At 45.4% G+C, this 16,028-nt stretch overlaps 1 protein-coding gene across 1 annotated transcript in view; it reads right to left on the reverse strand.

The window, feature by feature from the left end:
* LOC102816766 (chromosome unknown open reading frame, human C8orf76) overlaps positions 1-16,028 on the reverse strand; it is a 22,409-nt gene that overhangs the window by 5,468 nt on the left and 913 nt on the right. The window contains exons 2-5 of the mRNA XM_006830686.1: positions 14,632-14,727; positions 13,772-13,915; positions 9,552-10,012; positions 2,945-3,077 (exon numbers count right to left, since the gene is read on the reverse strand). Of these exons, the coding sequence (XP_006830749.1) occupies positions 2,945-3,077; positions 9,552-10,012; positions 13,772-13,915; positions 14,632-14,727 (834 nt within the window). The remainder of the gene's footprint in view (positions 1-2,944; positions 3,078-9,551; positions 10,013-13,771; positions 13,916-14,631; positions 14,728-16,028) is intronic.

Consider the following 16,028-nt stretch of genomic DNA (forward strand, 5'->3'; position numbering starts at 1 on the left):
GCGGGGAAACAGCAATGAAGCTGTGAGCTAAGTCCAACCACATCAATAGACCTGGACTGAGACCTGGTTGGCCAGCAGTATGGCAAGACCTGGGGACTCCTAAGCTTATGGACAGGGACATAGCCACAGAGGACTTGAGAAAAGAGTGAAGCATCCAGCTGATGTGAAGTGAAGGGAGATGCACAAGAATGCCCATACTTGTAGACAGTACCCATTTGACCTAGCTTCAATGGCTGGATGATCAGAACTCAACTAAAGGAAGAAAGAAGAGGAAAAAAGTGTAATCTGCTACAATTTGATGAACTTGACCTATACTTATGGCTGTAGTAGCTTAAAAGAGGGTATGAATCTTTACAGCATGGATCATTCCCACCCCCTCTGTATACAGGGTTGACAGGGATAGGCAACTTAAACATTGGCTACCCAAAATGGGGGTGCTATAAAGGCAAGAAGTGTCTGGCTTACAAGTTTTCAAGAGGGAGCTTAGTTTCAGAGGGGAAGGTAGAATCTCCACTGAGTGGTTTTCAACCTGTCTAGATGAGGCTGATGAAAGAAGATGAGGACAGGACTCTTATGGTTCAATAGTGAATAATTGCTATCAGGACTGATTGTGATTGTTGCAAATGTAAAGGTAGACGTTTTATAAGAAAAAGGGAGAAGAGCAGAGTGCAGGACCCTATCCAGAGAAGCAGTGACGCCAGAGATGGAAGCAGAAACGATGACGTGGAGAAAAGGAGTGGCTGGGGACTCTAAACTCAAGGAAAGAGAGGAGCTGTGTGCTGGCAGCCAGGGGACAGGCTTGTGGGGTGTACCCTTTGGTTGTTTGAATAGTTATATGTTATTCCTGAGTGCTTCGATGTACATCCAAAAAAACAGAGGGGATGGACGCAAATGCTGTTGAATGATGATGCGTGGAGGGGTCTGTAATCATTGCAATGAAACAAAATACAACAGGATGAATGTAAAGCTGTTGTTCTTCCACGTAAACTATCACTCAATTCACAATAAAAACTTAAAAAAAAAAAAATAGTTGTAGCAAAATGTTCATTATCTCACCATATCAGAACAAATCACCTCATCTGCAAACTCATAACTTAACCTTAGTAACAAGTACACATGTGCTGGAGTGGCGCTGTAGGGTAAGCACTGGACTGCTAACCACAAGGTGGGCGGTTCAAACCCACCAGTCACTCTCTGGAAACCCTACACAGGGTCACTGTAAGTCCAAATCGGCTCCATGGAACTTAACAACACATGTGCTACATGAAAGTTTTGTTATTTTGAAACAAAAGACAGGAGGACATCTTATCAGCAAAACTGGTGGCAGCTACTCAAGAGATTGACAACTTGTCAAGAACTGTTGCTTAATGTCCACCTGTGTTGGCTCTTTAGAATGGAAACCTAGTCCCAAAGTAAACACAGTTAACACAGTAGAGTCCACAGTTAGTGGCTTCCAGACATGGACGACGGACCAGCTGTACTGAACTGGATCTCTGCTCAGTGCTCAAAACAGCCAGTGACACTTTTCATCTGCAATGGGCTTCTGTGAAGAGTACTGTACTGTTTTACATCCTCTTTTCACTGCAACAAAATCTATTAAGTCAAACCTTTAGATTACACTGGAAAACAGCTGAAAAACTTCTGGCTGCTCTATGCTCTAATTATTAGAAAACTCAGTGATCTAGGAGCTCTCAAACATCAGAAACCTCAATAACATAAAAATGCAGGCTCTTGGTTTTGAAAACCATGCTAAATGCACTGCACAGGTAAATTACAATGGTCACTTCTCTGTTAATTGCCCTTAATAACATTGTCAGTGCTTTTCTTCTACTCCTTGAGTTTGGTGATCAGTTCCTGGGGTCTTAAAAGACTGCAAGTGAAAAGGGGGTCGAGGTAAATAGTGACACACACACACCCTTGTCACAGCAGCATTCTGTGGGTGGATACGTGGACAGATACACAGACCCAATGGGTATGGGAGGGAGAGTAGGCGTACACTCACAAATATGTAAGGGTGTGGAAGAGCAGGATATTGGTGCCTGGGTTATTTACCTTTGCTGTAAATACAACTATGAGTGTGGTGGAGCTTGAGCGTGCAGAAGTCAAAACAATGAAAACTCCTTAGATCTTATCAAACATCCATGGCAGAGTTGCTGGGTCTGGGGGCTCAGGGGACACTATGTTCAACTGGCAGAACGTAGTCCACACAGACAATGCTCTACATCCTATTTTGGTGAGTAGCGTCTGCAATGGGCAGCTAGTGGTCTCTCCATGTACAGAAGAAAGAACAGTGAAGAGAATTTTAGAGGCTTGAAATCGGTTAGTCCAGTGGGCTCATGGACCATGTGACCATCAGTCTCCAGATGAACTACATGGTACCCGGTTACCACTACCAACTGCTCCAAAAGGGATCACATTAGAAGGTCCAGGATAGAGTGGAAGAAAATGTGGAACAAAATTCAAAATGATTAAAAAAAGAAAACAAACACATAAGAAGGCAGGGTCTACTGGTCAGGAAGAGTCTGAAGAAACCGGAGACTATGGCCCTCGACCACCCTTCAGGTCTGGAAAGGAGCTCACCTTTGTGGCCCGATTTTCAGCCAAGCAGTAGACAGGAACACAGGGGGACAACAACAACACCAGCAAGGTATACACACCATGGAATGGTCAATCCTTCAGAATCGAAAAGGCAACAATTACCTCAGGGCACAACTGAGAAGGGATAGGAAGGTGGGTGGAGTGCCAACAGGAAACATAGGGAGGAATGGGGATACTGCTGTTGCATGAGAGACAGACAAAAGGCCTTCTCACAATCTCCGAGGAAAGATGAGGAAGGGGCCACTGCTGGGGAATGGTAAAGGAGGGAGAGAGAGGCAGCCAGGATCTAAGCCAGGAAAATATCTATGATGCCTGACTTCACATAAACCCTAGTGGATATACTCACCTCAGAAATCCACAATAAAGTTTCTTCTTTGAAGCAGAACCGTTTCATTTTATCATCAATCTCCTGCTGAGTCCGTAAGTTCCTCTCCAAAGCAAATGATGTTTGCTGAGGCTGAGTGAGCTCAAGCAGAAGCCTGGAAAACAGGAGACCACCAAGTGTAGGCTCCCCAGAAAGGGGGCAGTGAGCAGCCGCACGTGCGCAGCACCGGTGCTCAGCTGTCAGGAGTACAGCTAGCTACAAACAAGGGCCTTCCTCTCTAGAACCACCATTACAGTTTCACTGTGTCTAATATCAGCTGACTGTGGAACAAACCACAAATTGTTCAGAATGCAAGTTCAGGCTGAAGCTGAAGAAAACGAAAACAAATCCATGAGGACCAAAATTCGATCTTGAGTATATCCCATCTGAATTTAGTAACCATCTTAAGAACAGATTTGATGCATTAGACGCTAATGACAGAAGACCAGAGATTTGTGGGATGACATCAAGAACATCATACAGGAAGAAAGCAGGACATTAACAAGACAGGAAAGAAAGAAACCACCAAAATGGAAGTCAGAAGACTTGAAACCTGCTCTAGAGTATGGAGAAACCAAAGCAACTGGAAGAAATTTTCTGAGCTGAACAGAAAATTTCAAACACCTGTTCAAGAAGACAAACTATTATAATGAGATGCACTCAGACCTGGAGTTAGAAAATCAAAAGGGAAAAACACGCTCAAGCTGAAAGAACTGAAGAAAAAAATACAAGCCGCAACTTACAATACTGAAGGATCCTAAGGAGTCCTGATGTGGCAGTGTAGGATAAACACTGGATTGACAACCACAAGGTCATTTCTGGTGCTCCTTGGGAACCCTATATAGAGTTGCTGAGTTGTAACCAACTGGATGACACTTAACAATAACATGGACAGAATACTGAATGATGCAAGAAACATCAAAAGAAGATGAAAGGCAGAATCTTCTGAAGTGGGAAATTTCCACTTGAAAGGACAAGCAGATCAGCCTGGAGGGGCTAGAAAAACAGAAGATACTTGAAAGAAAGACTTGACAGGAAAAATACAAAACAATAACAGCAGTCCGATTGATTACTACAAGAACAAGCAAGCTGATTGCCCAGGAGACATCAGGGCAAACCCCCTTCCAAGACTACAACCCAATAGGAATACACGAGCAGACATGTGCTCTGATTGGTGACCATATTCATCACCAATAAGGTGAAGTGAGGGAAAAACAGCAGTGAAGCAGCGAGCTAAGTTCTACCACATTCAATAGACTCCTGTGAACCCAGGTAGAGACCTGTCAGCCAGCAGTGTGGCTAAACCTGGGGACTCTTGGGCCCAGAGTCAGTGACATAGCCACAGGGGACTAGAGTGGAGAGCGAAGCGTCCAGCTGATAAGAAGAGAGGGCATATGCGCAAGAACACCCATACTTGCAGATAATACCCACTTGACCTGGCTTCAATGACTGGATGATCAGAGCTCAACTAGAAGAAGAAAGAAGAGGGAAAAAAGAGTAATCTGATACAATTTGATGAACTTGACCTACACCTATGGATGCAGTAGCTCAAAAGAGGAACAAATTTTTACAGCAAGGACCATTCCCACCCCCTCCATACACAGAGTAGACAGGGATAGGCAACTTGGACATTGGCTACCCAAAATGGGGCGGGAGGCTACAACGGCAAGAAGTGACTGGCTTACAAGCTTTCAAGAGGGAGCCTAGATCCAGAGGGCTTGGAGGAAGGTAGACTCTCCACTGAGTAGTATCCAATCTGTCTGGGCGGGGCTGATGAAAGGAGACCGGGATAGGTCTCTTGTGGTACAATAGTGAATAATTGTTACCAGACTGACTGAGGGTTGGAAATGTAAAGGTAGACATTTTGTAGCAAAAGGAGGGGAGTGATTAACTTTCCAGTCTAGGAGCGGAGGTCCCTGGGACCATCAAGGGAGAAGAGCAGAGTGCGGGACCCTACCCAGAGAAGCAGTGACGCCAGACAATGGCGTGGAGACATGGGGCAGCTGGGGACTCTAGACCCAAAGAGGGAGAGGGGCTTTGTGCTGATGGCCAGGGGTGGGGGTGGGGGGGCAGGCTTCCAATGGTATACCCTTTGGTTGGTTGATGACGCATGGAGGGGACTGTAACCATGGCAATGAAACGATTATATAATAGGATGAATGTACAGCTAATGTTCTCCCACGTAAACTATTACATAATTCACAATAAAACATTTAAAAAATGGAAATAAGCAGAGTCCCTGTTCCAAACAGAATTCGATGCTCAACCATTTTTCAAGAGGCAACATGTGATGAAATACAAATTGAAATGTTTCAACAAACTGATACAGCAATGGAGGTGCTCACTCGTCTCTGCCAAGGAATCTGGAAGACAGCTACGTGGCCAACCAACTGAAGAAAGCCCTATTTGTACCCATTCCAAAGAAATGTGGACCAACAGAAGGTGGAAGTTAATAGCACATGTAAGTGGAGTTTTGCTGAAGGTAATTCTAAAACAGTTGCAGCAATACATCAACAGAGAACGGCCAGAAATCCAAGCCAGACTGGAAAAGAATACTGCAAGTCCCATGGACTGCCAGAAGAACCAGCCAGTCTGTGTTGGAAGAAGTACAGCCGGAGTGCTCCATTAGGAGAGAGGATGACAAGACTTTGTCTCTTATACTTTAGACATGTTGTCAGGAAGAGTCCGTCCCTGCTAAAGGACATCATGCTTGGGTAAAGCAGAGGGTAGAGCAAACAAGGAAGACCCCTGAAGAGATGACTGACACACTGACAACAACTGTGGCCTCAAACAGAACAATTGTGACGGCACAGATCTGGGCAGCATCTCAGGCTGCTGTGTACCTAACAACAATGTTTCTCAAAAAAGTCTTTAGGGAGTGAAACCTCAAAAGCACTTCCTGCATCCTAAGAGTAAGGTCAAGTGATTATAAACACAAATCATTTGGAAGGAAAAGAGCAAACCTCGCCGTCTAGACTCATCCCACAGAGTCCTCTGACCTGCCCCGGACTGTGGACTATTAAATCTAGGTTCTCTAGATGACATTTCCCTAGCACAATGCAACTATTCCCCAAGCACCAAGTCTCCACTCTGATGACCACTTTGCTACTGTCTAGCCACTAGCTTCCCCAGAGACTGCTTCCGGCCTCCTCCCTCATTCTGCCTCCCTCCGCCTCACCAGGCTCTTTTCTGCTGGTTTTTACACCGTGAACGTGAAGACATATCCAGTTTCCTCAGGCCTTGCTGGCTCCCTACTGTGATGCCCAAGAGCCCACAGTGGTCTCTCATTCACTTCATGCATTGAGGGACATGCCAGACACAGCTTGAAGCCCCAGGCAGGTCCTGGAGAGCAAACTGCATAGGCTCCTGCCCTTAGGGGATGGAAGGGGAAACATACTCAGGACAGGGTGGCTGAGGGTCTGCTTTAACTGAAGCAGTGTTGTGAGATGATATTTAAAGTAGGACCTGATTGGAGAACCAGCCACAAGAATGGAGGGCCAAGAGGGCGTGGCATGGGGAAGTCCATGATGCAAGCACTCACTTGAATGACTGACACGTCAGAAAAACAAAGCTCTCTGAGGCCAGAACACAGTGAGGGACACAAGAAATTAGAGGAAGCTAGGAAAGACAGATAAGGCCAAGCCGCATGTGACCTTATAGGCCATAGAAAGGAGCCTGGGCTTTATCGAGGTGCAGTGGGCATTAAAGGCAACTTATAGAGGGGATTGGCATGTCCTGTCCACACATAACAAGATCACATGGCTGCTTCACCTGAACTTGTTTACACTGCTCACCTGCCCTTGCTCTCTCCCTCTTACTCTGTTGTTGTTGTTGTTGTTAAGTGCCATGGAGTCGGTTCCAACTCATAGCGACCCTGTAGGGTTTCTGAGGCTGTAAATCTTTACGGGAGCAGAAAGCCTCATCTTTCTCCTGCAGAGCAGCTGGTAGTTTCGAACTGCTGACCCTGAGGTTAGCAGCCCAATTCGTAACCACTACGCTACCAGAGCTCCTTGCTCTGTTAGTTACTTGAAAATACAGCTGATACCTTCTCCTTCTATCCAGATGTTCATTTGTCAACCTTGTATCCACTTCTGCTGAAATTGCCCATGCAAAGATCGCAGATGATCTCGACATTGTTCAAATCCTGACTTCTCACTAACACTTGACTGACTGGTTGATCAATCTCTAGCTCCTTTTGCACACCAGACGACTTCCTGTGGAAAATTACAGCTGGGTAGATTGAACCATGATTTTCTGCTGCAAATCTGCTCTTCTTCTCAGGGTGGGACCCCAGTGAGAGGTACTGCCACCCACTCACAGCCTTCCCACATCAGTGGCCACTAGTCTGTCCACTCTGTCCTTCAGTGACCACCACTTCCTCTGGTTTTACTGTCATCACCGATTAGTTCCCTTACTCCAAGCACCTTCTTTTAATCCATTGCTCTCTAAACCACAGGTCTTATCATGTGACTCCAATATTTAGAACCTTCTAAGACCAGCTATGGGTCGGAACTTACTCGACAGCACTTAACAACAAGACCAGACTCTGTCAGAAGACATTTCATATTCTATGCTAATAGAACAAAAATAGTAAGAGAAAAATAGTTAACAGCAAATGTTTACCAATTGTCTACTTTATACTCTGTACCACTAACCTTTAAAGAACCCTGGTGGTATAGTGGGTTAAAAGCTGGACTGCTAACTGCAAGGTCAGTAATTCCAATCTACCAGTCCCTCTGCAAGAGAAGGATGAAGCTTTCTGCTCCTGTAAAGATTCACAGCTTTGGAACCCCTGTACAGGGTCACTGAGTCAGAACTGAGTCAGTAGCACTGAACCACCAACACCACTAAGCTTTGCTGTTGTTATGTGCAGTCAAGTCGGTTCCAACTAATAGTGACCCTGAAGCTTCCAAGGAGCAGCTGGTGGGTTTTAACTACTGACCTAGTGGTTCGGAGTCCAGTGCTGATCCTACCGTGACACACCAACTTGAGATGCTTTAATTCTTGCAAGCCCAGGCACCTTCCCCATTTCTTCATCAAGGTAAGGAAACTAAAGGTCAGAGGGGTTAAGTAACTGGTGCAAGTTCACACGGCCAGGAGACGGAGCTCAGACTCTTGCACTGAACAGCAACTCACTAAGGGCCTTCAAACCAGACCTGACTCCAAAGTCATCCTGCCCTCAGGGTGTACAGCCCACCTGTCCAGTCTCCATCACTGTTCTAGACGATGTGACAACGCTGTGCTATAGCAGGTCCCTGACCCCGCTGGGCTGTGCTTCTGTCTCCTTACCCAGAATGCCCTTCCTTACTGCATGATTCTGAAGTGGTTTCCTCGTCTCTAGATGAGGCATCAATACCTACTCTAGCTGCAAGGACTCAATGACATGGTGACCAGCTGACAGATGGTCCTGTCCGGTACTGCTTTCCTTCAAGGCGTCCTCCTTCCTCCACACTGGGCTGCTTCCTTGTGCAGCCTGCTGAAGAATTAGCCTCACAGGACCACCCTACCACTTAGCACCTAGGCCGCAAGTCATGACCACACGTATGTCCACTCCTGCCCCCTCAGCCCCTGAGTGGTGAGAGGGAAAGGGCTGTTTCTCAATCAGCTAGCACCAAGCATGCACCCAGCTGTCATTCCACGTGCTTCTGAATTAAAATGCCACAACGCTTGCTATCAAGTTGACTCCTCCTCACAGGGACCCATGTGCTCCACGGGGTTTCTCAATGGCTGGTGTTTCTTTAAAAGTACACTGCCAGACCTTTCTCTCAAGGTGCTGACGTTTCAGTGAGCACCACTCTGTTGTTGTTGCTGAGTGCCCTCAAGTGGGTTTTGACTCAGTGACCCTGTAAAGGATTTCACCTTTCTCCTGTTGAGTGGTTGGTGGATTCAAACCACCAACCTCATAGTCCACAGACCAGTGCTTATTCTACAGAGCCAGGGCGCTCTCATTCGCACCACTGAGGGTCCCCTAAAGTGACATGGTGGAGGCTAAACAATCAACTGCTGAGTCTAACTGACACCACGTCTCTGTGAGCCTCGCCACATGTGAAAACTTACGTTCTCTCAAATTTGACAACAAACAAACCCTCTCTCATATTTGTGATACAAGTGTCTGCTTCTTCTCCCACAGAACTGGTCACTGCATGCTCCTTACCATGTCCCTGAACCGCTCCGGGTGTCCAGGGGCAAACCATGGGGATTCTCTGTAGTATGAATTAAGTAACTCTCAGGACTAGTGATTCTAGCACGAGACTGGAGTTTCTTCCTGAGCAGATTTCTGTGGGATAGACCAGTGAAAAATTCCTGGCTTAAAAGACCTTGTTTTCTTTTTCAATGTTTTATAAATTGCATTTTCTTCCTTTGAACATTTTCCAATTTGACAATCCTGTCTTGGCCAATGACACGAGTTGGATTCTTGAACAAGTGGAATTTTGTTTCTAAATTTACACATGAAAATGACACTGGTTCCAGGGATTCTGTCTAGATCAGAGGTACACTCACTCTTGAACATATACACCAAGTGCCTAGAACATTCTGAAGCTTAAAATGAGAATGGAGCCATGAACTGCTTCATCTTTTCTTAGCTTACCTGGTTCTGATAAAAGAGGCACAGGCTTTCATCTGTGTTCCTGTCCACACAGCCTCTCTCTCTTCTGACAAACAGTTCTGAATGTTTTTAAGAGCTTCCTCATTGTGCTGCCTGTTGCTGCCGACTGATTCCACAGACGATCTTGAGCTCTCAGGCAAGGTGTTTGCGAAATACAAAAGACAGTCTTTTCCTGAGGGAGGAGTAGAAGATTTGATCATTTTGTCACTTGAGGTGAAACTGTTCCATTTCTGAGATGGTGTGCAAGCTGCTGAGAGAGCTGGTGGCCCCAGATTCAAGTATGCCTCTGCCAGTTTGCCCCAGACCCAAGGATTAAAGGGATGCAGAGAAATCAGCTTCTGCAGGCAGAAAATTGTCTTCTCCCAGTTCTGCAAACTGGAACAAATAGCCAACTGGAGGTAGAGCACGGTCGTTAAGTGGTCTGGGTTAGTTGCTTTATTTTCCTAAGAAGAACAAAAAGGATTAGAAACTTCAACCTGCAAAGCTTTATCCAGACAGAGATGACTAAAAAACCTAAAATGTATCTTTGAGTATATTTATCTTTCAGTACACGAAATACAGTGAACCAAGTATATTTTGATAGACCACATGTTTAAAACCACAAACCTAGAGAAAGTCATTAGTACCGAGCAAAAGAGTCACCAGCCGAATAACGGCTCACATGATAGGGGTCTGAGCAAATTCAACATTAAAACAGAAAGGTCAGTTTATTTTCTATTTTTATTATAATCTTAATTGTCTTCAGCTAGATAGCTGAAAGACCCTGGGCATTTTTTTCAGATTCTGGGCTACATTTTCATTTTCAAAGATTTCTAAAAGTCCAAATGGTAATTTCTGTAAGGATTCAAACAGACAATCCCCAAATTTCACTCGGCTTACTCGTCTTAAACAGAGCATCCTAGAGCTCTCACGGCTTCATGATGCATCATAATTGAATCCAAATGCCTTCCCTGGTAACCAAGAGCAACACCAACTATTTCTGGTCAGAGGGGATTACAGGCTTTCCTTCTGACCAGAAAGTCTTCTCACTTCTCCTTAACCAGATCTCTACCACCCCTCAGTTCTCCTTAACCAGATCTCCACCTCTCAGTTCTCCTTAACCGGAGTACCTCCACCTCTCAGTTCTCCTTAACCAGAGCTCCACCACCTTCTGCATAACCTGACACCTGGCAAAAGCCTTCTGAGGAAGGGGCAACAGGCCTTCATTTTGTCAGTTAAAATCTGCAGAGAACCGATTTTAAAATTACCTTGGAAAGGATTTTAAGTCTTGGGAAAACCTGACTTCTGGAACCCAGTTCCAGCACAGAACTAGACTGAGTGTGAAATATGTGCCGAGCACCCAAGGAAGCTGGTGGGCTTGTGGGTGCTTAAGGTAGTCATCTGTTGGGAAGAAGATAAATCAGAAGTCCTCGTGCAACCTATCTGACTATACTGTATCTCCCACACAGCAGAGTATCTGCTTTCATTACTGCTGTCCAGGGTTTGAACTGGCCAGTAGGGCAGGTAAACCCAGGTCCCTTTTGTCCAATGGCAGCTGTGAGGCTGTAAAGTGCCCAGTGACAGGCACCCTGGACTATCCCCCTACGAGGGGCAGTAACCAAGGAGATAAAAAAAAGAGAAGTGAGCCAGAGTTAATAAAGAAAGAAAAGGGTTCTCAAGTATGGGGGAAAAAACTAAAAAATAAACCCCCAAGTTGCCAGGCAAGGAAAAAAAGCAAGTACTGAGACCCAAAAAAGAGGGGAGACCTACTGACCTACACTGCTCATTTTCCAGCCAACGCGCGCCCCCCTGAGGGGCTCAGAAGCATGATGAACAGTTCTCCATGTCCCAGCACAGGTGATGTTCTCACGGGCCCTCACCCCGACCACTGGAGACCTGGCACCTGCTAACTGGCAACAGATGCGTCTTGGAGCCACAGACACAGAGACCACGTGACCAAGAAGAGACCCAAGAGATAATCTAACCCCCACCAATCCAGCTGAGACTGCCTTTAGGGGTCCCAGCCAGGAGAACGAAGAACAACAGCGATGTGCGAGAGAGGTGAGCGGGAACAGGTGACAGCCGTCCCAAAGGGCCCATGTCACTGGTAATCTACAGACCAGGGAGACGATCATATTCACAGCTCAGCTCAGTGCTCCCTGTACAAGGTACCTACAACCTGCCTCAATTGGTGAAGGAGGAAAACAAAGCACAGCTGGCTGCCATGTCCTACAGACAATTACTGCCACGTTTCCTCTCCTTGCAAAAAGCTAAGGTGCGATGCAATGACCCTCACAGAGCTAAGGGGATTCCTTTTAGTTAACGTGATGGAGGGCAGCCCAATGGCATGTCCACCCACTTCTAGTCCCACAAGGTTCAAAGTCAGTGCGATGGCGGCTCATCAGCTCCCTCTGAGGGAGAACACTAGCCACCTGTAAACCAGGATTGGTCAGTTTAGACCAATCCCCTTGTAACAGTCACACAACACAAAAAGGGATGTCAACCATAAATGCCTTTTCCTAAAAACAAAAGCAAACAGATAATCTAGACTTACAATGAAAACGATGGTACAAATTACATTTGAGTATAAAAAGCACTATTAAACTTTGCTTAATAGGACCTGGCTTCAACGACTGGATGATCAGAGCTCAACTAGAAGAAGAAAGAAGAGGGAAAAAAAGAGTAATCGGATACAATTTGATGAACTTATGGATTCAGTAGCTCAAAAGAGGGAACAAATCTTTACAGCGAGGATCATTTCTACCCCCTCCATACACAGAGTAGACAGGGATGGGCAACTTGGACACTGCGACTACCCAAAATGGGGGGCTACAAATGCAAGAAGTGACTGGTTTACAAGCTTTCAAGAGGGAACCTAGATCCAGAGGGTGCAGAGGAAGGTAGAATCTTCACTGAGTGGTATCCAATCTGTCTAAGCAGAACTAATGACAGGAGATAGGGATAGGTCCCTTGTGGTACAATGGTGAATAATTGTTATCAGGACTGATTGTGAGGGTTGGAAATGTCAAGGTAGACATTTTGTAGCAAAAAGAGGGAAGCGATTGACTATGCAGTCCAGGAGCGGAGGTCCCTGGGACCATCAAGGGAGAAGAGCAGAGCGCGAGACCCTACCCAGAGAAGCAATGACACCAGAGATGGAGGCAGAGACGATGACGTGGAGAGATGGAGTGGCTGGGGCCTTTAGACCCAGAGAGGGAGAGGGGCTGTGTGCTGACAACCAGGAGACAGGCTTGCAGGGTATACCCTTTGGTTGTTTGATGATGCATGGAGGGGACTGTAACCACGGCAATGAAACGATATATGATAGGATGAATGTAAAGCTAATGTTCTCCCATGTAAACTATCACATAATTCACAATAAGACATTTAAAAAAAAAAAAAAAATTGGAGGGGAAATAAGTAAATCTAAGAGAGAAAATCGGTCACTCACTCATAACCCTTCCGTTTAGAATATTTACTCTTACAAGAGCAGCCGCCACTTGTCTGTCAGTGTACTGTCCTGCAGTGGTGTGGGTGTTGCTGGAAGCTATGCCACTGGTATTTCGAATACCAGCAGAGTCACCCACGGGGGGAAGGTTTCAGGAGAGTTTCCAGACTGAGACAGACTAAGGAAGAGGGATCTGGCAATTCACTCCTGGAAAAAAATGGCCCCTGAAAACCTAACGAATACTGTGTGCAACAGTGCTGGGAGATAAGCCAGTCAGGTGGGAAGGTGCTCAAAATACGTGTGGGGAAGAACTGGTTCCCACAACAACGGGTTCTACACACAGGAATGATGGTGAGGGGGGCATAGGCCTGGTAGTGTTTTGTTCTGCTGTACACAGGTTCCGTATGAGTCAGAACCAGCTTGACAACACCTGACATCAACAAGCAAGAGTAAAACCTCGGTAATGACATTCTCAGGCAATAAAGAATTTTGAGTGTAACAGGAAAAAACATTGTAAGAGATGAGTTCTGTCTGGAGCCCCAAACTACTCATCATCATAAAATCCTAACTGACAAGTTTCTTCTGCTTATCCAAAGCCACAGATTTTGTTGCTCACCAGGTTATTATTTTTTAAAGAAAACTATTTTAAAAAATATTTTTGGTATAGGAATTAAAAATTATTTTGGTAAAATATTTTTGGTATAGGAATTAAAAAATATTTTGGTAAAAATTATTCTTGGTATAGGAAATGAAAGCAAGTAGCAAAAACACTCACCAAGTTTCCGGCAATCTCCAGGGCTTCCATGTATCTTCCCAGTTGCATGAGACACCGCGCCTGACCTTCCTGGACATCCCTTTTCATAGCAAAACTGGTAGATGACAATTTCTCAGAGAGGTTCGTATACTCCTGCAGGGCTTTCTGGTAATAATTTATTAGACAAGGGAAGAAAAAAAGATCAAGGGAGAAAACAGTAAAAGGAAAGTTCAGTCGAGGATTTTCCTACTGTTATAATTGAACCTTAGAAGGATGCAAGGAAGATCTGAGTTTAAAACTCCCAGAATTTCAAAGTCAGTACTATTTTTCTAAAAGACAAAGAGAATGGCCGGAGAATCCACTATTAGGGAAAACATCACACAGTCTAGTAGAAAGAGCATCCGGCAGCCAGATGGGCAGCGTTTGAGGCCCAGAGTTGCCCCTCAACTTGCTGTATAACTTTTTCATCAGCAAAATAGCGAAGCAAGACTCTTGTGAGGATTAAACGGGACAGTATGTGTGACACAATCTGACATCTGATTATCAGTATTTTCCTCTCTATACACATTTTGGGGTATTTTGCTCCTTTAATGGAAGGATCCTACATAATGAAGAGATATAGAACCTGGGAGAAACAGACCTACACGGACTCCAAGAAGACCCTTATACTGAGGTGATAGGAAACACAGGAATTACAGAGAGCCAAGTGGAAAAGCACGCAAACTTGGGATTCTCAGATGACAAAGATACACCACAAAAAGTATAATTCACCTTAACTGACATGACACCCAGAACCCAGTTCACTCTCATTTAAATCCACAGCCACTGACAAAACAAGAGCCCATTTCACACAGCACAATCCTCCAAATGTTGACTTGTACCTGATACTCGCGCCGTCTGTAGGCCAGGTCCCCTTTGAATTTCTGGAGAGTTAGGGCTTCAACATCATCACTGCCCTCTGCTTCTTCATCAAACCACTAGAAAATGTGAAAACAGCAAATTACAGAGAATGAAGCTATGTTTTCCCACCTCAGAATCATTTCACCCAAACAGTAACTCTGAGCCAGTATGATTTTTCCTAAGTGACCAATCAGAAACTAACATCTGGAAAGGCAAAGAATGGCGTCAACGCTGCAGTTCCCAGATCCACTGCCCTAATCCCCACCACTCGCGGCAATGTGTAGCACGCTGGGGGCTTGCTGTGATGCTGACACATCACATACCAGCCAAGTCACCAGGGTGGACAGATTTCAGCAGAGCTTCTAGACCAAGACAGTCTAGAAAGAAAGGCCTGCAATCTGAGCACAAATTCAGCCAGTGGGAATTCTGGGGCTCACAACAACACTGTCCCATAGGGTGCTACAATTGATGGGGACGCCAGGAATCAGGACTGACTGAATGGCAACTAATTACTGGTGGGGCGCTATAGGATACGCACTGGACTGCTAACCACAAGGTCAGCAGTTCAAGCCCACCAGATGCTCATTGGAAAGCCTATACAGAGTCGATAAGAGTTGGAACCGACTTGATGGCACTTACCACCACCAACAGCAACGCAAAAATCCAGGGCTTTTTAAAGTTCCACCACATGGCTTCCCAAACCCATTCCCTGCTTTCAGTCTGCATGGCCAAGTGCTAAAGCTAACTTTGAGAAAGACATCATAAATGAAATTAAAATGTTGTTGTTAAGTGCCGTCGAGTTGGTTCCAACCCATAGTGACCCTGTACAGGGTTTCCGAAGCTGTAAATCTTTACGGGAGCAGAAAGCCTCATCTTTCTCCCGCGGAGCAGGAGAACTGCTCACCTTGCAGTTTGCAGCCCAATTCGTAACCGCTACACTACCAGAGCTCCTTCGAAATAAAAAATAAAACTCCACAAATACTGAGTCCCTGGTGTTAAAGTATAACTGTTACCAGGACCAAATAAATAAGTTTTATGAGAACAGGAAGTGTTTTAAGAGAAATAAAGTGTACTCCTGACTAACCAAAAGGTTGGTGGTTCAAACCCACCCAGTGGTACCATGGAAGACAGGTCTGGCAATCTAGTCCATAAAAATGACAACCAAGAAAACCGCATGGAGGTGTTTTACTCAGTTCTGTTCTGTAGCACAAGGTGAAAGATGAGGCTTTCTGCTACCAAAAAGATTTACAGCCTTGAAAACCCTACACAGGGTGGCTATGAGTCAAGCCGAAGTTAACAACAAAACTGTGGCACATGGGGTCACCAGGAGTGACTGCAAAGGGTTTTTGTTGTTAGTTGCCTTGGCGACACCATCACT

This window comes from Chrysochloris asiatica, unplaced genomic scaffold (genome assembly GCF_000296735.1).
Source record: "Chrysochloris asiatica unplaced genomic scaffold, ChrAsi1.0 scaffold00001, whole genome shotgun sequence".
NCBI classification, from domain to species: domain Eukaryota; kingdom Metazoa; phylum Chordata; class Mammalia; order Afrosoricida; family Chrysochloridae; genus Chrysochloris; species Chrysochloris asiatica.